Source organism: Cavia porcellus, unplaced genomic scaffold (assembly GCF_034190915.1).
Source record: "Cavia porcellus strain 051 isolate PalLab524CR breed Dunkin Hartley unplaced genomic scaffold, mCavPor4.1 scaffold_5, whole genome shotgun sequence".
In the NCBI taxonomy this organism is placed as follows: Eukaryota; Metazoa; Chordata; class Mammalia; order Rodentia; family Caviidae; genus Cavia; species Cavia porcellus.
In genome coordinates, this window is record NW_026947488.1 from 51,059,347 (window position 1) to 51,081,293 (window position 21,947).

At 39.0% G+C, this 21,947-nt stretch overlaps 1 protein-coding gene and 1 pseudogene across 1 annotated transcript; both read left to right on the forward strand.

Annotated features, from left to right (window-relative positions):
* Positions 1-5,939: 5,939 nt before the first annotated feature.
* Positions 5,940-6,855, forward strand: LOC100723573 (olfactory receptor 5M3-like; annotated as a pseudogene).
* Positions 6,856-20,429: 13,574 nt separating this feature from the next.
* On the forward strand, positions 20,430-21,612 carry LOC100722473 (olfactory receptor 5M9-like). Its single transcript, XM_013159609.2, is given in 2 exon segments — positions 20,430-21,403; positions 21,406-21,612. Coding segments are annotated over 2 exon segments (933 nt in total). The 5' UTR covers positions 20,430-20,545; the 3' UTR covers positions 21,481-21,612.
* Positions 21,613-21,947: the final 335 nt, after the last annotated feature.

Consider the following 21,947-nt stretch of genomic DNA (forward strand, 5'->3'; position numbering starts at 1 on the left):
TCTGCAAGGTTCTTATCATAAATGAATGTTGGACCTTATCAAAAGTTTTTCTGCATCTATGGAAATGATCATGTCATTCTTACTTTTGGCTTTATTGATATGGTGGATTACATTTATTGATTTACGTATGTTGAACCATCCCTGCATGCCTGGGATGAATCCCACTTGGTCATGGTGTATGATCTTCTTGATGGTTTACTGCATCCTATTTGCCAATATTTTATTGAGGATTTTTGTATCTGTGTTCCTTAGGGAGATTGGTCTGTAGCTCTCTCTTTCAACTGGGTCCTTCTCAGGTTTTGGTACTAGAGTAATATTTGCTTCTAGGAACGATTTAGGAAGGATTGCTTACCTTTCAATTTCACTGAAGAATTTGAGGAGTGTTGACATTAGGTATTCTTTGTATTTCTTGTAGAATTCTACAGTGAATCTATCTGGGCCTGGGCTCTTCTTTGTAGGTGTCTTAGTTACTTTTTACTCTTTGCTGAGACAAAATACCTGAAGCCCAAATTTGGGAATGGAAAGGTTTGTTTTTTACAGTTTTTGGAGGTTTCAGTCCACACTAGTTGGCTCCAAGGCAGGCGGGCATGGCTGCGCTACAGTTCATGGTGGCTGCAAACAGCAAACAGGAACCAGCAAAAAGAAAATCATGCATTGTTCCTGCCATTACATCACATCCTGGCTCCACCCTTATGTGGGTGGAGCACTGAAACCATCAATCCAAGCACTAAACAATTAGCCATCACAAATGTACAATGCAAACTCATGAGGCCTGGGGGCCACAGACAGAAACCATGACATTCCACCCCTGGTCCCCAGGACTCATATACATCCTTTATACAAAAGATATTTAGTTCATCTCCAAGAGTTGCCAAAGTCCTAAGTTTTAGCATTGCTGAACAGTACAAGTCCCAAGTCTCCTCCAAGATCTATGGCAAACTCTTAACTGTAACCCCTGTACAAATGAAACAAGGTTAAACATTTCTGAAATGCAAAGGCACAAGATAAACATTACCATTCCAAAAGTTACCTGCAGGGGAATAGAAAGCATCGGAAACAAAGCATGTCCAACATCCAGCAGGACAAACATTAAATCTTAGAGTTCCATGCTCAGCATCTGAAGCAATCTGGTTGCAAGCTCCAAAAGGCTTGAGTGATTCCACCCGCATGGCACTTCCAGGGATATCAGCTCCCGCAGTTTCTTTCTTAAGTCCTCTCTGCTCGCTTTTTGCAGCTTTCCTTGGACCACCCATGTTCTTGGCTTTTCCAAACTTCTGGGGTCTCCAATGCACTTTTGGCTTCACCTTTATATCTTTACAAATTGCCCTCCCAGGGGCACACTGCTTGGCCTGCCAGGCCCTTTGCAATCGAGGTGGAAGCCGTCTTACCCTCAGAATTCGTGCATTTTCCTTTCACCTAAAATCAGCACCTTGTGGATGCCTCCAAGATCTGCTGCCAGCTGAAGCAGTAGCCTGGCTTTTCTCTCTCTTGGCTGTAGGGGTCAGTTGCCTGGATTGCAGGGCTCTGTTTGCCTGATTGTGAGAAAAAGCTTCTCTACATTGCTCCATTTTGGAACCTCATATGGCCTCTGTCACCATTCTGGAACCTTGTGTGGCCTCTGTCACCTTTCTGGAGCTTGGTGCTCTGCTGCCTTCTCCTCTGAACAAATTCTTTCACCTTTGCCATGAGGCTGCAAAGGGTGGGGACCCGCTTTTTGGGATGCCCTGGGGCCATCTTTTCCCATCAACAATCAAAATCTCAACTCTGTCTTTACAATCCACAGCCTTCCTGGAATTTTCCTTCTGGCCAAACTCACAGCATTGTAAATTATCCTGCTGGGCTCTTTGCTCTTGGTTTAAAACATAAAGATGGCTGAAAGCCCCCAACAATAGCCATGCCACAGCCTCAATGTTCGATTGCTTTTAAATTTCCTTTTCAAGGTTAATCAGTTCATTGTCCTTTGTCTCAGTCTCAGGCAAAGTCTCTGGGCAGGAGCAAAATGCAGACAAACTTTCTGCCAAGCCAATAACACACATCATGTGGAGTCCAACAACCAATGCAGTCCTTCCCAGCAGAAACCTCCCAAACCTGGTCTTTACCATGAGGCTTTTTATCAGCCTTCTGGTGTCCTGAACTCTGACCAGTATCTCCTCTACAGAACAGTCTAAGCTGCTCCAGCTCTAGGCATCCAGGTGACAAGTCTGAACCTTTCCAAACTCTGCCCACAAGCCATTTCCAAAGCCTCTCGAAAAACATGGTCAGGTATAGTCACAGCAAACGACCACACTCCTCGGTACTAAATTCTGTCTTAGTTACTTTTTACTCATTGCTGAGACAAAATACCTGAAGCCCAAATTTGGGAAAGGAAGGGTTTATTTCTTACAGTACAATGCAAACTCATGAGCCCTGGGGGCCACAGACAGAAACCATGACAGCAAGGTAAAGACTTAATTATGTTTTCAATTTCATTAATAGAAATTGGGTTATTCAGCAGTTTTACATGTTCTTGACCTAGCTTTGGTACTTCATATGCTTCTAGGAATCTGTCTATTTCCTTTGTGTTATGAAACCTTTGAGAGTAGAAGTTTTCAAAATATGTGTTGATGGTCTTCTGTATTTCTATAGGGTCTGTAGGTATTTCATCTTTTTCATTCCTTATTGCATGAATTTGAGCTTTATCTTCCCTTTTTCTTATAAGGTTGACTGGGGCTTATCAATTTTATTTATTTTTTCAAAGAACCAACTCTTGAATTCATTTATTTTTTGGATTGTTTTCTTAGTCTCTATTGCATTGATTTTTGCTCTGATTTTTATAATTTCCTCTGTTCTTTTGGCTTTGGGCTTGACTTGCTCTTCTTTTTCTAGATGTTTGAGTTGTAATATCAGGTTATTTATTTGTATTCATTCTGTTTTCCTGATGTGGGAACTTAGTGCATTTAAATTTCCTCTGAGGACAGCTTTCATTGCATCCTAAAGATTCTGGTAAGTTGTATTTGTGTTTCCATTTGTTTGTAGGTAGTGTTTAATTTCTTCTTTGATTTCCTCTGTGACCCACTGATTACTCAAGAGTGTGTTATTCCATTTCCATGTGTTTGTGGGATTTTTGCAGTATCTTTTATCATTAATTTCTGATTTCATAACACTATGATCCGATAGCATACAAGGGATAATTTCAACCTTTTTTCATTTATTTAAATATGTTCTGTGAGCTAATATATGGTCTATTTTAGAGAATGACCCATATACTGTTGAGAAGAATGTGTATTCTGTTGTTGTTGTGTGGAATACTCTGTATATGTCTATCAAGTCCATTTGTTCACAGGTGTGATTCAATTCTGTTATTTCTTTGCTGATTTTCTTTCTGGTTGATCTGTCCATTGGTGTCAATGGTGTGTTAGGATCTCCTGCTATAATTGTATTACTGGTAATTTGGATTTTCATTTCTGTTAATACTTGTTTTATATAACTGGGTGCTCTGGAATTTGGTGCATATATATTTAAGATAGTTATGTCTTCCTCTTGAACTTTTCCCCTAACCAGTATGTAGTGTCCTTCTTTATCCCTTCTGATCATTATTGGTTTGAAGTTCACATTTTTTGCAAACCAATTGGCTACTCCTGCTTTTTTTTTTGGGGGGGGGGTCCTGTTGCATGAAGTATTGTTTTCCATCCTTTGACTTTCAGTCTGTGAGTATCCTTTTGGATTAGATGGGTTTCTTTTAGACAGCTTATGGTTGGGTGTTTTTTAAATCCTTTCTACCAGTCTGTTTCTTTCAATTGGTGCATTGAGACCATTTACATTAATGGTTATAACTGTTATATATTGGTTTATTGTTGACATGTTATCTTTCTGCTGTTGCATCTTTATCTTTCTGTTCTGTTTAATTATCTGCTTTGCTTAGTGGTTTTTTCCTAAATGTATCTATGCTGTCTTTCAATATTTTTTGCAGGGTTGGTTTGGTGGTCATGATGATGAAGTTCTTCAGCTGTTCTTTGTCATGGAAGTATTTTATTTCTCTACCGATTTTGAAGGACAGTTTTGCAGGGTACATAAGTCTAGGTTGGAAATCATTTTCCTTTAAGATATGGAATAGTTCACTTCATGCTCTTCTTGACTTTATTGTTTGTGCTGATAAGTATGCTGTGATTCTGATAGGTTTTCTTTTATAGATGATCTATCTTTTGCCTCTGACAGCTGGAGTTTTGAGATTGTAATTTTGTCTTTCCATTTCCTATATTTCTGTGTTTCAAGTGTTTTGAGTGTTATTCTAAGGCTTCCTCAGGGTATGTTGGAAATCCTCTTCTACGTCCTCAGCTCCTGGGACTCTGGCATGCAGTTCCCTGGATTGATAGTTGGTCACTGGGGGTGAAGCACCCTGGCTCAAGCCCAGTCTCCGGAACCTATGACACCCCCCTGCCTGCTTAGCACTCCCACAGTTTGCCAAGCACAGCTGGAAGAGTTGAGGCTGATGCCTGCTCCTGGGACCTCCTGTGCTGTTACAGTGCACCCAGAAGCTGCAAGTTTCCCTGGCCAGAGCTGGGAGAGTGTCCTAGACTAGCTGGCTTGGGGAAAAGTGTGCAGGGCACTTATGCCAGGCTGCCAGGCCTCTGGAACCAGTGGTACCACCTGCCTGCTTAGAACTCCACAGTCCTCCAAGTACAGCCTGGAACAGAGGAGGTGGATCCAGGCACCCAAGACCCACTGCACTGTTCCAGTGTACCCAGAAGCTGCGAGGGTGCCAAAGAAGCTGGATTAGGGGGAAAGTGTGCAGGGGCACTTACCCCAGGCTGCTGGGCCTCTAGAACTGGTAGTGCCTGCCTGCTTGCTTATAACTCCACCAGTCCTCCAAGCACAGCTGGGAATGGGGGGAGGGCAGATGGTGGTGAGGAAATCTTGAACAGAATCCTGAGGTATCACACCCTCTGCTATGTTGAAAATTTACCTTTTGAAGGCACTAAGAATTCTATCTTTTATGTCTTTCTTTATCCTAGCCCTTCTTTGTTCCACATAGTCATATCTGACTTCCAAATAAGAATTTCACTGTCATGAAAATTTGAATGTTAGACAAATTAAAACAATTCAAGCAGGCACAAGCATGATTTGTGGGTCCTAATATTCATTTAGAGATAAATTTAACTTCATAACAAATTTTTCAGACTATATAACTCGACTCTGAGTACCTATATATTAGGTGGCTTTATTCATTTTATATTGTTTACAAATATTTCACCCACTAGTTAATAACTTGAGTTTTCGATAATTATCACAAGACACTGTTTATTCATTTCACTTGGTAAGTTTTCAGCTGTCTTTCAGCAAGTTTTCCGTTGAAAGTCTTATCTCCAAGATCCCTTGACCTCCTCACCTGCTTCAAATTATTCATCACAGATGCATACTCTGTTTTGTAGAACACTACTGTCAACTGAGTTTAAGGTAATCTCTTTCACCTTTGTGTTATATACGTGCACACATACACATAGACAGATAGACACACACATAATCTTTTAGCCGTGAGAAATATGACAAAGTTTTTCACACATGAATCTTTATCATTTAACTCCAGTAGGTAGATTGTATGACTGTGGGCGACAAGATAGAACACGAAGCTTCTCCACTATTATTTGATGGAACACTTTCCCATCAAATCTCTTAACATCATAGAAGGTGCTAGTGTTTTCTCAGGAATACAATTTGTAAAATATTTTCTAGAAAAGTTTTTACATTACATTCCATACTTGATAATAAACTTGCAAAGTGCCCAAGAACACTCAGAATTCTGATAGTCCCACATAAAAGATTAAATTGTTTTACTGTATCTGTTTCCTCATTATAAATCTGTAGGAATAGATTTTGCTTCTACAAGTATTTACTTCTTTCAGTCTTTCCAATGTACTTATTATCTTTATTTTCCCACAGCTACAAGTCACATAGACATAATTATGGTAATAATGAATTTCACTGATGTGACAGAATTTGTTCTTTTGGGGTTAACCAGTGGATGGGAATGGCAAGTACTCTTCTTCATCATATTTTTTGGGTTCTACGTTGTCACAGTGATGGGCAATATAGGCATGATTGTGTTAATTAAGTTCAATCCACAGCTAGCAGCCCCATGTACTTTTTCCTGAGCCATCTATCATTTATTGATGTGTGGTTTTCATCCAACATCATACCAAAGATGCTGAATAATCTGTTATCAGAGAGAAAAGCTATTTTGTACACTATTTGTTTGTTACAGTGTTTCTTCGTTACTGCCCTCATCCATGTGGAAATTTTCATTCTTGCTGTGATGACAGTTGACAGATACATGGCAATTGGGAACCCTCTGTTCTATGGAAACAAAATGTCAAGGGTTGTCTGTATTTGGCTGATTTCTTTCCCTTATATATATATGGCTTTCTCACCAGTCTGGCAGCAACATTGTGGACATATGGGTTGTACTTCTGTGGTAAAATCAAGATTAACAACTTCTATTGTGTAGCTCCACCACTCATCAAAATGGCCTGTGCTGGGACGTTTGTGAAAGAATACACAATGCTCTTTCTTGCAGGTATTAACTTCACCTGCTCCTTGACTGTAGTTATCTCTTATCTTTTCATTCTCATTGCCATTTTATGAATATTTTCATCAGAAGAGAGGCTGAAAGCCTTTTCCATGTGTGGGTCCCATCTGACAGCTGTCAGCACATTTTATGGTACCTTGAACTTCATGTATCTCCAAAGACTGACAAATGAGTCAGTGGAGCAGGGCAAGATGGTGGCTTTCTTCTACACCACAGTGTTTCCCATGTTGAAACCCATGATCTACAGTCTATGGAACAGGGATCTGAAAGCAGCCATGGAAAAACTGATTTAGTAGAATATATTTTAAAAAATAAAGTAGCATTTGAGATTATTTTGTCTTGCACTATTTATTTGGTGGAGGTTATTGTCCAATGTATCAGTGCATTATGGTAAACATTTTGCAGGAGGAGAAAAATGTCAATGCAAGTTGAAAGAAAAATTTAAGGTCTACATTAATATCAGTGACCCATTTTTACTGATGAAAGCTGAAAGGTTAATGAAAAAAACAATTCACTGAAAAAATTATTGGTGCCAAAGTTTATAGTTGGCACTTCAGCTTTAATCATTTATGTTAATATTTTATTTTTCTTATTCAAAATTGTAGACATATTTGGGAAACATTCATTTCCATTGATAAACTCATTTTGGGCAGAAAAACAAAACACTTAAGTTTATTTCCTAATATTCTGATATGCAAATTGTGGTGCAAGTGAGGATTTTAAGAATTAAAGAGTCTCATTTCTTTCATTGTGAGGGGTTCAAAGATTATTATTATTTTGAAAACAATGATAACTTTATATTTAATCCTTTTGTCCAGATATTTTAGTGTTCATTAAAAAATACCATTAGTTTCCTGTAATTTCCATGTTTCAAATCTACGTCATCTCAGAAAGTGCAAGCCTGTGTCAGCAACTTTAAAAGTACTTTGTTTTCCCACCACCACTGGCCCAGAAGGCAACCACCACTCTCTATCCTGGCTTGGGTTGCTGAGCCTTGCCTGTGCCTTTGTGCAGCCCTGACAGGCATAGGCCTGGAGGATGACCACAGTGTTCTACCCTGGCTCAGGCCGCTGAGCCATGCCTGCACCCCTGGGCAACCTCCTGCTGCCTCTGGCCCAGAGGATGACCACCGTGCTCCTCCTCAGGTCAGACCACTAAGCTGTGCCTGCAACCCTTGGCACCCTCCAACTGTGCCTGAACCCCTTGGTCCCCTCCCACCATTGCCAGCCCAGGTGGCAACTGCCGCACTCCACCCTGGCTTGGGCCCCTGAGCCATACCTGTGACCTGGCATGCTTCTCCTGTGTGCTGACCCAGAGGACTGCTGCACCCACCCTGGCTTGGCTGGCTGCCCTTGGCTACCCTCCCCATCTCTTAAACAAAGCACTGTGAATATTTGGTTCCCTCTCTCCCTCACAGAACATTGAGCTGCAGTGGACTGGCAGTGCTGGTTTGATGGGAGACTTGGTGGCCTCTCACCCATACAGAGGACCCCCACAGGTTCCAGTCACTATGTACCCAACAATTGGGCTGACATCAACCACATAGGACCACATAGGACCCTGGGACATACACTGCCAACAGTTGTGACTATTGGGATTGAATAACCAGATATTGGCCCAGAAGGTAAAAATGACAAAACAAAAAGGCAAAATTCCATCTCAAACATCTAGTCCATCAGGTGCAAGAACAGGTGACAGTGAAATAGAGGACTTTAAAAGTCATACACTAAAAATCTCTGAAAAGATAGCAAATAAAGTAAAGAAACAAATCCCTGAGGCTATATAAGAAATCAAATTAGAATTAATGTCTTAAATAAAGGCTGAAATAACAACCTTAGTAAAGGATTTGCACAACATAGCTAGAGAAGAAGCAGATAAAAAATACAGGTGCATGGGAAATTGATTGAAACTGAATAAACAATGCAGAAAACAAGCAGAATCCATGAGACAAATTCAAAGAGATATCCAACAAACAAAAATTTTTATCAAAAGCTGGCAAAACCATCTAAATAAAGCTGAGAATATAATTTCAGACCTTGAGGACTGGATCCCAGATAGTGACCATGAAAGGATAGAACTTATTAAAAAACAACAGAACTGCATGAAATGACAATTCAGCAGCTTCAAGATGATGACAAGAGAAACAATGTAAGACTAATAGGCATCAGTGAGGATGCCGGAGACAATGCAAAGGAAATAACTTAGCTATTCACAGAAGTAATAGCAGAAAATTTCCCAAACATGGGAAAATATCTGATACACAAATAAGTGAGGCATATGGAATACAAAACAGTCATAACCAACATAAATCTACACCCAGATATATAATAATTAAGATTCCAGACATACAGCATAAAAACAGAATACTAAAAGCTGTTAGAGAAAAGACACAACTCAACTATCAAGGAAAGCCTATTAGAATCATGGCAGACTTCTTAGCACAAATCTTCAGGTTAAGACATGTTTGGAGTGAAGTATTTAAAGCCCTAAAAGAAAATAACTTTCCACCCAGACTCATGTACCCAGAAAAACTGTCTTTCATATTTAATGGAGAAACAAGATACTTATGCAACAAACAATAACTGAAGAAATTCATATCTATATCATATTGAAAGACATGCTAGAAAGAGGCAGAAATGACCACAATCTCCAGAACAACAGAAAGAAACCACCAGGCTGGACAAGAAGTTAAACAAAGGAGGAAACTAACCACAGGAATGCAATATGACAAAGTCAAGCCAGCACATATCAAGTGATATCCATAAATGTAAATGGGCTCAATTCACCTGTAAAAAGAAACAGGATGACAGAATGGATCAAGAAACAGGATCTCACAATATGCTATATACAAGAAACACACTGACTCAAAAAGAACCTCATGGACTAAAAGTCAAAGGATGGAAAACAGTATTTCATGAAACAGGATCCCAGAAAAAAGCAGGGGTAGATATTCTGTTTGCAGAAAAAGTGAATTTTAAACCTAAAATGATTAAAAGATATAAAGAAGGCCACTAAATACTTGTAAGTGGAAAACTACAAGAGGAAGAACTAACAATTGTAAATATATATGCACCAAATACAGGAGCACCCAGCTATAAAAGACAAATACTAGTGGATGTGATGAACCAAATATACAAGAACACAATTGTAATAGGAGACCTTAATACCCCACTGTCACAAAGAGATAAATCAACTAGACAAAAAGTCAGCAAAGAAATAACAGAACTGAATCATACCTGTGAATGAATGGACTTAGTGGATGTTTACAGAGTGTTCCACCCAACCACATCAGAATATACATTTTTTTTCAGCTGCACATGGGACATTCTTCAAAATAGACCATATATTAACTCATAAAACATTCTTAAGTAGATGAGACGGAAGTAAAATTTCCCATGCATAGTATCTGATCATACTGCACTAAAATTGGAAATCAATAGAAAATAAACTGCAAAGCCTGCATAAATACATGGAAATTAAATAACAACCTTCTGAACAAGCAGTGGGTTACAGATGAAATCAAAGAAGAAATAAAACAATACCTACAATACAATAAAAATGCAGACAAAACACACTGTAACTTATGGGAATTAGTGAGAGCAGTCCTAAGAGGGAAATATATAGCAATAAATAATCACATCAAGAAAATGGAACAAGCCCAAATAAATAACTTAATGCTACATCTCAAGCTTCTAGAAAAGGAAGAGCAAGTCAAACCCAAAGCTCATAGAAGACAGGAAATTATTAAGATTAGAGCAGAAATTAATGCAATTGAATAAAAATACAAAGAATTAAAGAATCAAAGAGCTGGTTTTTGAAAGAATAAAAAAATTGATAAACCTCTAGCCAACCTTAGCAAGAAAAAGAAGGAAAAAACTCAAAATCATGCAGTAACGACTGAGGGAAAGATCCCACGGAAATTCAAAAGATCATGAACACCTACTTTGAAAATCTCTCTCACATAGGGTGGAAAACACAGAGGAAATGTACAGATTTCTAGAAACATATGCACTACCAAAGCTCATTCAAGAAGATATAACAATTTTGAATAACCCAATATCAGCTACTGAAATAAAAAATGTGATTAAAAACTTACCAACAAAGAAAATCCCAGGTCCTGATGGATTCATGGCTGAATTCTACAAGAAATTTAGTAAAGATTTAATGCCAACACTCCTTAAGCTCTTCAAGGAAATTGAAAGAAAAGCAGTACTCCTGAAATCATCTTGGAAGCAAGTATTACCCTAATACCAAAACCAGAGAAAGACCCAACCAAAAAGGAGAACTACAGACCAATCTCACTAATGAATATTGATGCAAAGATTCTCAATAAAATACTGTCAAATAGAATGCAGCAAATCACCAAGAAGATAATACACATGACCAAGTGGGATTTATTACAGGAATGCAAGGATGTTTCAACATATGCAAATCAATAAATGTAATACACCACATCAACTGAGCCAAAAATAAAAATCACATGATCATCTCAATAGACATAAAAAAGATTTTCACAAAGCCCAACACCTCTTCATGATAAAAAACCATATAGAAACTCAGAATAGATGGCATGTACCTCAATCTCATAAAGTCAGTTATGACAATTCAACAGCCAACATTATACTAAATGGACAAAAATTGACAGCCTTCACTCTAAAATCAGGAACAAGACAAGGATATCCACTATCACCACCCCTATTCAATATAGTTCTAGAAATATGAATTCTAGAAATATGCCAATCAGACAAGAGGGAGAAATAAAAGGAATAAAAATAGGAAAAGAAGAAGCTAAACTATCATTATTTGCTGACATGATACTCTACATAGAAGACCCCAAAAACTCCATTAAAAAGACTAGTAGAGGTAATAAACAAATTCAGCAGTGTAGCTGGATACAAAGTCAACATTCAAAAATCAATAGCATTTCTGTACACAAAAAACTCACTGAGAGAGAAATTATGGAAATATGGTCTGTCATAATAGGATCTAAAAAAATCAGATATTTAGGAATCAACCTAACCAAGAATGCAAAAGACCTATATGCTGAAAATTATACTACTCTAAAAAATGAGATTGAAGAGGATATTAGAAAATGGAAGGATATTCCTTGCTCTTGGTTAGGAAGAAGCAACATTGTGAAAATGGCCATACTCCTAAAACTGTTATACAGATTCAATGCAATCCCAATCAAGTACCATTAATATATCATACAGATGTATAGAAAATATTCCTAAAATTCATCTGGAAACAGAAGAAACCTGGAATAGCAAAAGTGATTCTGGGAAACAAAGGCAAGGCAGGAGGCATCTCAATTCCTGACTTGAAATTATATTACAAAGCTACAATAATAAAATCAACATGATACTGGCAAAGAAATAGGAGGATCAATGGAATGGATTAGATGATACAAACAGTACCACAAAGACACTCAGCCATCTTATATTTGACAAAGGGGTTAAACATATTCACTGGAAAGAAGATAGCCTCTTTATTAAATAGTGTTGGAAAAATTGGCTTTCCACATGCTGAAGACTGAAAATAGATTCATGCCTATCACCATACACTAAACTAAAGCCAAAATGGATCAAGAATCTAAACATTAAAACAGAAACACTAAATCTACTGGAGGACAAGATAGGTAGAAATCTTGGATACATAGGGATAGGCAGAGAATTCATGAATAAAATGCAAACTGCATGGGAAATACTTCAGAGAATCAACAACTGGGATCTCATCTTATTAAAAGATTCTGCACTTCAAAAGAAATCACCAACAAAGTGAAAAGAAAACCCATAGAATGGAAACAAATTTTAGCTGACAATCCCTCAGATAAAGGACTTATATGCAGAACATATAAATAATTGAAAAACAGCAAGCCCCCCAGATTCAAACACCCTCTCCAAAAATGGGCATCAGAGATGAACATACAATTCTCAGATGAGAACTCTCAAATGGCAAATAAATACATGAAGAAATGTCCACTGTTACCAGCCATTTGAGAAATGCAAATTAAAACTAATTTCATCTCACCCCAGAAAGAATGACTGCCATCAAGAAAATAACTGATAACAAATGTTGGCGAGGCTGCAGGGAAAAAGGAACACTTCTCCACTGTTGGTGGAAATGCAGACTGGTGCAACCACTGTGGAAGTCACTATGGAGATTCCTCAAGAAACTAGAATTGGATGTTCCATTCAATCCAGCTATTCCTCTCCTGGGTATTTTCCCAGAAAAAATGAAAGGGTCATGACACAGAGATATATGTGCACCCATGTTCATAGCAGCATATTTTTTTTGTGATAGCTAAATCTTGAAAGCAAGCAAAATGCCCATTAACTATAGAGTGGATGAAAAACAGTGTGGTATTTTATACAGAGGAGTGCTACTCAGCTATGAAAAGGATTATCTTGAGGCCTTTATAGGTAAATGGAGGCTACTTGAGAATATCCTCATTAGTGAAATAAACAAGACTCACATTACTAAATATCATTGTCTCTCTAGTGTAAAGAATAGTAAAAACTAACAGAATAGTAGGATCCAAAAATTATATTAGATAATGTGAAAGTGAAAGGGAAGGAAAGTGCTCTAAAGGGTATAACGGCGTGACTAATGTGTAATATAGATGACCATATTGCTGATTTTCTGTTGGGTCATTGAACAGAAGGATTTGTACTGTCAATGTTTGAGTGTCTAACCACTATTTATGCTTTGATTTTGTGACTTTGGCAACTATTTTTAAGTTGACAATGGGTAATGTATTAACTAAAGATTTTAATGTTAATTTTTTTGAATTTGGTATTGTCTTACCTTTTTTCTGTTTTTCTATTTTTAAAATTTTCTTTTCTTTCTTTCTTTGAAAAAAAGAACAATATGCAACATAACAGCCATTTTTAAATTTCCTTCATTCTGTTTCGAAAACCTATATTTTTATGACTTTGTTTTTGTTTATCTCTTTTGCTTTTCTTCTCTTCTGATATTTTTCTTTTTAAAATAAAAAATACAAAAAAGTACTTTATTAAAACATGTGTCCTCATAAAAATAAATAATTAGATAAATAAACCATTTTATTTTGGTAGAGAACATACACAGTTAAAGAAATGTGATTCATGTATATATAGCATGTCTTTATTTTCCAGTCTACTAATTCTTTATATATTGCACATTAAGACATAATTCTTTGGTGCAAATGAGTTTATGTAACGATCTTTCCCCATAATAATTAAAAGAGGACTGAAGCTTTGTGAATATTTGAGCACTGAAGATTCCAGAAGAAAATGTTGATCACAATATGTCCATAATTTCATAGAATAAACCAAGCCAGTATATATTTTAGTTCATCACCAATGTAGGTTCTTCTGTTTTAACTTTTAACTACAGTAAATTAAAAATTACAGTTTCATAGTTATTTTGCATATATATATATATATATATATATTTATTTATTCTTTTAGTAAGTATAATAGTCACAGTCCCATGGTGATGGGAGGTAATAGTTGTGCACCATGTGACAGTGATATTGGGAAAATAATATCAAGCTCTGCATTATTGATATATGAAAATATAGGAGAATACATCTTATCCCATAATGAATTTTTATCACCCAGAATTCATAAACCAACAACTGTGATGAAAAAGAACATTTCCACATTGCTGGTGGGAGTATTAACTAGTACAACAGCTTTGGAAATCAGTATTAAGATTTCTCCAAAATATTAAAAATTAAAATTGCATTCCAGCCATCTAATCCTCTTTTGGGGACCCTCTTTAATGATTTAAAGACATCATGTTACAGTGATACATATATATATGACCATAAACAGATGAATGGAAAAAGAAAATATGTTTTATATGCTATTTTGTATGTTGTATATACTATATGGTTTTTATTCTATTTTATATATATACTGTTTTATATAGTAGTAAACTTTAAAGAAGGATAGCTTTGAGTCAGTTATAGGAAAATGTATAATTTTGAGACCATAATGGTGAATGAAATAATACGCTGAAGAATAAGTATTCAACACATTCTCTTAATTGATAAACCCAAAATATGAATAATTTAAAGATATAAATTAAAGAAAATTGTTAGCAAACAGGAAGACTTCGTAAATATGGAAAAGGGATCCAGAAAAAGGGGGGAATGGAAGAGATTAAGTGGAAATAAAGTGATTGAGAAGTGATGTGTATGTACATCAATTCCATAAAGTTAATGTAATTGTTGTCTATCGCAAACATACAACAACAATAAAAAGTAAGTATTGTGGATAGAATTACACTTCTTATATAATGTGAGAACATTAAAACCACCCTGTAAGAACTGTAAGATAGTAATTTCTACAATGTTTCTAACTTTTGTGGTACTAGAAGCTGAAATCAGAGCTTTTTCCTAGAACTACAATGCCAGCCCTTTTAAATCTATCTGTCTGTCTGTCTGTCTATCTATCTATCTATCTATCTATCATCTATCTATCTGCCTGCCTGTCTGTCTGTCTATCTATCTATTTATCTATCTATCTAGGGATAGAATCTCACAGTTATTTCTATAGATATGAGCATAGAGGCTCAGAACTATGCTATTTGCTCAAGTTCATATAACTTGGTAGAAGCAACGATTTGATCCCAAATGTCTGATTTGAAGGTCTATTTCCCTCTTTGTGTTAACCTCTGTTTGGAGTCCTTCTCCCAGATGCTGCCACCTTGTCTGTATTTTGAGGCAGCTGACACCTGGGAACAACCATGGGGTGCATGGTGCATGTATTGTTGATATCACCTCCTCTCACACAATGTGGTTTTTAGGACAGTCATAACTCACCAATGTATTTCAAGATGCACACAGATAAATTTTAGTGAGAAGCATAATTGGCAATGTGTGAATGAAAGAGTGATATCTGTGTGATGGGCAGATAAATCATAGTGTCAAGAATATTTTAATAATTATTTCTATCTACAGCCCTTAATTTCTACCCCTGAGATGCAATCTAAGTCATTATTGCTTTCTTAATTACTTAGATAATACTTGAGGGAAATCTTCCTATTGCCCATGATGTTCAAGATTTTATTTTAAATAGTGAAAAATTACCACTTCTTATTCTCTTTGACTAAAGTAAGTTCGCAGATGTTACATTCTTTGTAATATAGAATTATGCATTCAAATTTTACAGTTTTATACACTATTTTAAACAGAGCACTAATACCTTGTTTATAGATTTTTTGTTAACAAAGTAATTTATTAGACTATTGATCTTTACAGTCTTATTTATACCTTTACTCTTAATTTACACCTTTACTCTTTATCACCATAATAAATAATTGAAATGTTGGCAAAATTTCTTACTTATGAATCATATATTCCACTTTATTAATTGTTTTATAGAAAACTTCATTCCTGTGTAATAAGTTGGTTTTCTCATAAATGTTGCTTGTAATATGATCCTAAGGCTATGGAATCTCCTAAACATAGAGGGCTGAAGAGAAACACTGATTTACTGTCTCTGTAGTCCAGCCTCTCTGTAATCACAAAAACTTCTGTCAACTCAACTATGAGGTATCAAAGGGAGAATTGTCTTATTGGTTGGAAGGTAAACCAAATGAACTTTCAATGGCAAGAGATGTCCTAGATAGGTTACTAAAGCCAACAACAGATAGTAATTATAGGGTAAAATGGTATCACATTATTTGGCTTGCATACCAGTGTTGGGAGCCGCGGCCGACACCGGTCGCCTTACTTGGCGGACGTAGGGCCTGTGGGTGGGAGCGGAGCCTGAGCTAGATTGCCCCTCCCATCGAGTGAGCCAAGTTGGCGCCTGCTTCCTGCCCCCTGATTGCCCTGGCGACTTAAACAACCCGCTCTGTAAGATAGTCTGCCTAGCAACAACTGATGTTAGCCAGTCAGCCCGCATCGCGCGCTTTAAACTGATTGGCTACTGTTACCCTATAAAAGTGAATGCCTCTCCCGCCACGGGAAGAAGCACGAGAGAGATAGAGAAAGTCCACCGGCGAGAAAGGACTGGTGGCAGAGAGGAGGCCTCGCGGGGCCCACGCGGAGACAAATAAAGGCAAGGTTGCACACCGCCAGAATCTGTCGCGTGTTCTTCCTGCAGGCCGGGAGCGACACCGACATTTGGTGACCCGCACGGGGACTGATCAACCCCGAGACACGGCGGTGGTGTGCAACGCTCCAGCGTGGTGCTGCTGGACAGGTGAGTTGGGGATAAGCCTGGGCTCTGGGTGGCGTGCACCTACAGGGCTTTTAGACTCCCCTCAGGCTCACGCGTAGGTGACGGGTTCTTTAAGTCACACGCGGTGAGTAACAGCCCTTAGAGGTTGAGGATGGGTAATTTACCGAGCGCGGAGGCGTGGCCCTTGGTAAAGGCCCTTAGGAAGCTTTTAAAAGCTAGAGACCTCAGGGTAGGTCAAAAAACACTGGAACTATTCATAACAGAGGTAGATAGGGTGGCTCCCTGGTTTTTACCCACAGGGCATTTAAACCTGCCGTCATGGGAGAAGTTAGGCGGGGACCTCGCCTCGGCGGAATTGGGAGGGGATATTTCGCCGGCTATTCACCCCCTGTGGGAAATGATACATGCGTGCCTTGACTCCTATGCCGAGTTGCGCCGTGAATTGTGTGCGTGCGCCGCCCGAAAAAAGCAGAGAGAGGAAAATGGGCCCCCGAGCGCTCTCTGGCGGGGAGGAGATAAAGTGCCATCCGCTCCGCCCTGGAGCTCTTCTCCAGAAGCGGCTCCCCGCCGAGAGGCCACTACAGGGAACCCTCCCTTCTCTCAGCCGGCACAGGAAGTGACGCCCCGTTCCACTCTGTCGCGACCGCCGTCCTATGACGTTGCGCCGCGGGGCGGACGGTATTTTCATGGGCGGCTACTCTGCCGAGCAGGCTGAGAAAAATGCCGGTCGAGGAAACGGGGGCTGGGGATTTAGCTCAGCAGCATAAGCGCCTGCCTTGTAAGCAGGCAATTGCGAGTTCGATCCCTGGTACCGATAAAAAAAAAAAAAACAAAAAAAAAAAACAAAAACGAAAAAGACCAAAAATAAAAAAATAAAAAATAAAAAACAAAAAGGGGGAGTAAGCCAAGGCCTGCCTCCAAAGGCGCGGTTATCTATGGCATGACAATGGATGGGCCCGGATCCGGTGGTTAGCTGGAACCGAGGCGCGGTTTGTGTTTTTCCGCAGGAACCGGGACGAAAACCACTGTGGGTCCCAGAGAGGTTGACGCGACAAGTCCCTCGACTGAAGATCAGGCCTGTTCCACCAGAGGCCAACCGCAGACCCAACAACAAGATGAGCCCTAAAAGAACTGCAGGACAATCCCTTTTTGGGGAGCCTGGAATGGCTTGCTCCCCTATGTTTTACCATTGTTAGGTCCCCTGTGCTCCTTGCTTCTGTTCTTACTTGTAGGACCATTCTTGCTCCGATGGGTTACATCATTTATTAATGGGCGCCTTGCGGCGGCCCGGCGTCAAGTACGCCTGGTTGCCCATGCGGCCCTGGCAGCAGCCCGTGATGGGCACAATGACCCCCAGGCCTACGCATGGCTCGCTCGACTGGCCTACGACTGGGTCTAGGTGTGGCGGGTCTTCCGCACTCCTTCCCTATTGACACCACACAGCAGGGTAGGTGAGTCAATGACGGGTAAGAGCGTGCCTCCCCAGCACGACTCGACCTAAGCCAGGCCCTACCCCATGGCGCACGAAAGCCGCTGGATTACTAGAATCTAACCAGATCTAGATGCCTCTCCGAGGGGATCACACGGAGGGGCATGAGTGCATGCCTATGTGCATCCAGGTTCCGTCCAGTTCACTCCTGGCCCTGGAAAAAGGACGAGGGTCTCAAGGCCTTGGCGGACCCGGGGGCGGCCGACCAGGGTCCAAGCCAAGGGCCTACGGTGGGCCTCAACACAGGGCATAAGCCTCTGCACTCGATCCAGGGCGGGCTGCGATGCATACATTCATTCAAAGTAAATAAAATAGGGGGAGATGTTGGGAGCCGCGGCTGACACCGGTCGCCTTACTTGGCGGACGTAGGGCCTGTGGGTGGGAGCGGAGCCTGAGCTAGATTGCCCCTCCCATCGAGTGAGCCAAGTTGGCGCCTGCTTCCTGCCCCCTGATTGCCCTGGCGACTTAAACAACCCGCTCTGTAAGATAGTCTGCCTAGCAACAACTGATGTTAGCCAGTCAGCCCGCATCGCGCGCTTTAAACTGATTGGCTACTGTTACCCTATAAAAGTGAATGCCTCTCCCGCCACGGGAAGAAGCACGAGAGAGATAGAGAAAGTCCACCGGCGAGAAAGGACTGGTGGCAGAGAGGAGGCCTCGCGAGGCCCACGCGGAGACAAATAAAGGCAAGGTTGCACACCGCCAGAATCTGTCGCGTGTTCTTCCTGCAGGCCGGGAGCGACACCGACATACCAGTCCTGCCAGTTAATTGATGTCAGAATCAGAGAAACCTAAGAGTCTCATGCTTAAGTTTAATCACAGCAAAGTGTGTATTCAAACAGAACCTGTTTCATAGCTACTTGCATGTAAAAGACTCAGTGAGAATTCACTAAAACTCAGTTATTCTTCCACCTATAAACCTGGGGCAGCTGCATGAGAAAAATGTTTCATGAAGTTTTAATACTGTTGAAACACTGCGTGATTTGATGTGCTCATGTATGGGATACAATGCTGACCTACACATCAGGGAACTCTAAGAAAGCTATATGTTTGACTATGTCTCAATATCCATTATATTAGTTACTAAATTGGGCATTTTAAAGATTTCCAAGGTAATTCTCACTGCCATGCAACTAATGATTATGTGTAGAAGTAGAAAAATAAACACATTAATGATTGGAAAAATCAGAAGAATGTTGTCATATTTCTAAAAAATCTTGATGCTATGTTTAATATATTTTATATTAAAACAGTAATACCACTAGTATTACTTGTAGTGTCAAATAAAACTAAATCAAATTCTTGAATTTGAGAGAATATAGACAATTTAATTAGGGATGAAGTTTTTTTTTATTTAAAGAGAAGAAAAAAGAAAGAAAGGACATTAAAAGACCAATGCAGTAAAAGGGTACAAATAATACAGTATTTCTAGAAAAAAAATATATACAGTACGAAATCACCAGTTAACAGGCTACACATTATCTTCCCAGAAACAGTTGTCCATATCACTAAATTAAAGCATATAAAATGAACATTCATACAGTGGAACTGGAGACAGTTCCGTTCAATGATCCAACAAAAGCTCAGTTCCGTCCTACACTCTCAAACATACCTGCGGTTATATCCCTTAGTCCACCTTACTTTCCTCTCTTTTTTACAGTAACAATTAGACTTTTAGGGTTTTATTACTCTCACGGTTCTTATTACTTTTTTGAAGAGAATAAAAACAAATGTGACTAAGCAAAACAGTTAGAACAGAAGGGTGGGCATAGTACGTGATGCAAAAATAGAATACCAGGTGATCAAAAGTGGTTACCATTGTGTCTCTTGCTATTTTCAAATGAGTTGTCTATATCATCAGGTATAATAGAATTGATCAAAAGAATACAGAACAAAACCAATAAAATCTACACTGAGGACCTTACAGGACTTCAAAAACAAAAAGGATGATAGGGACGAAGTTTTTAATATACAACAATCTTCACATTCAGCTCTATTTCACACACACATAGACACACACACACTCAAAGCTCACATTTATCTAAATATTTTCTCACTTAAAAATGAGCTAAGAGACAAGGTAAAATCATATAATTTAGATTTTATTTAAATCTTTATAGGTTATTGTGTTATGTACTCATTATACTATACATGTAGTATTTTTAATCCTACTTTAGACACTGTGGGTAAACAATGTATCTAATTTTTTTAAAAAAATTAATGATTAACTGTAAAGCTTCCAAAACAAAATTAATATATTCACATTGAAAAACAAATGTCTCTACAGGTCACCCGATCCCACTCAATGCTCAGGCAATGCCAAATTTCACAGATGTAACAGAATTCATTCTTGTGAGGTTGACCAGTCATCAAGAGCTCCGGGTTCTGTTTTTTGTAGTGTTCCTGATCGTTTATATGACCATTCTGTTAGGTAATATTGGTATGATTATTTTGATTGGCATCAGTCCCCAGCTTCAGAGCCCAATGTACTTTTTTCTGAGTCATTTGTCTTTCGTGGATGTGTGGTTCTCCTCCAATGTTACCCCCAAAATGCTGGAAAACTTACTATCAAAGACCAAAACCATTTCCTACAAGGGATGCTTAGTGCAGTGCTACTTTTTCATTGCCCTTGTCCTTGTTGAGTTCTACATCTTGGCGGTGATGGCCTTTGATCGCTACATGGCCATCTGCAACCCTTTGATTTATGGCAGTAAGATGTCCAGGACTGTGTGTGTTCAGCTCATCTCTGTACCTTACATCTACGGATTCTCTGTGAGTTTAATATGCACACTGTGGACTTACGATTTGTATTTCTGTGGCAACGTTGAAATCAATCACTTTTACTGTGCAGACCCTCCCCTCATCAATATTGCCTGTGGAGCGGCGCGCATCAAAGAATACACGATGATTGTGATTGCTGGAATTAACTCCACCTATTCCCTGTCCGTGGTCCTTATCTCCTACACGCTCATTGTAGTATCTGTACTCCACATGTGCTCTGCTGATGGGAGGAAGAAGGTATTCTCTACCTGTGGGTCACACTTGACAGCTATTTCCATGTTCTACGGGACCCTCATATTCATGTACTTCAGGCGGCCAACAGAGGAGTCCGTGGAGCAGGGCAAGATGGTGGCTGTGTTTTATACGACAGTGATTCCCATGTTGAATCCCATGGACTATATAGTCCGAGAAACAAAGATGTTAAAGAGGCAGTCACCAAAGCAATCACCAAAACATGCTTGGACCAGTGATATTGAACTATGTATTTTATTGGTATATTTGCCTGCATGGTGTCTGACCTGCCTTAAATTTCCTAGCTCAAATAGCACTGTCTAAAGGCAACTCTTTCATATATTAAAATACACACTCTGAGAGAGTGCTGTTTTACCTCATGAACACACTCTGAATGTTATGCATGCTTTACTCTATACCTGCTATCATGGTAATAAAACTGCTGCAGTGTTAATGTATTTATAAAATTGCATGAAAAGTGCAAAACAAATCAGTTTAGGTAATTGTTATTTTCCAAGTGTTTTTTAGATTTGAATACTATTTCCTAGGAAATTTTCTATTTATACAATTCTTTATTCCAAATTTCTTGTGTAATATGCAGTTTTTGCAGAAAAAGTAATTCATTTATTTTCCATGACTGTAAATTTCATGAATGTAAATTACCTAAAATGTATTAAAATGTCTATACCTAAGTAGTTTTTGTTTG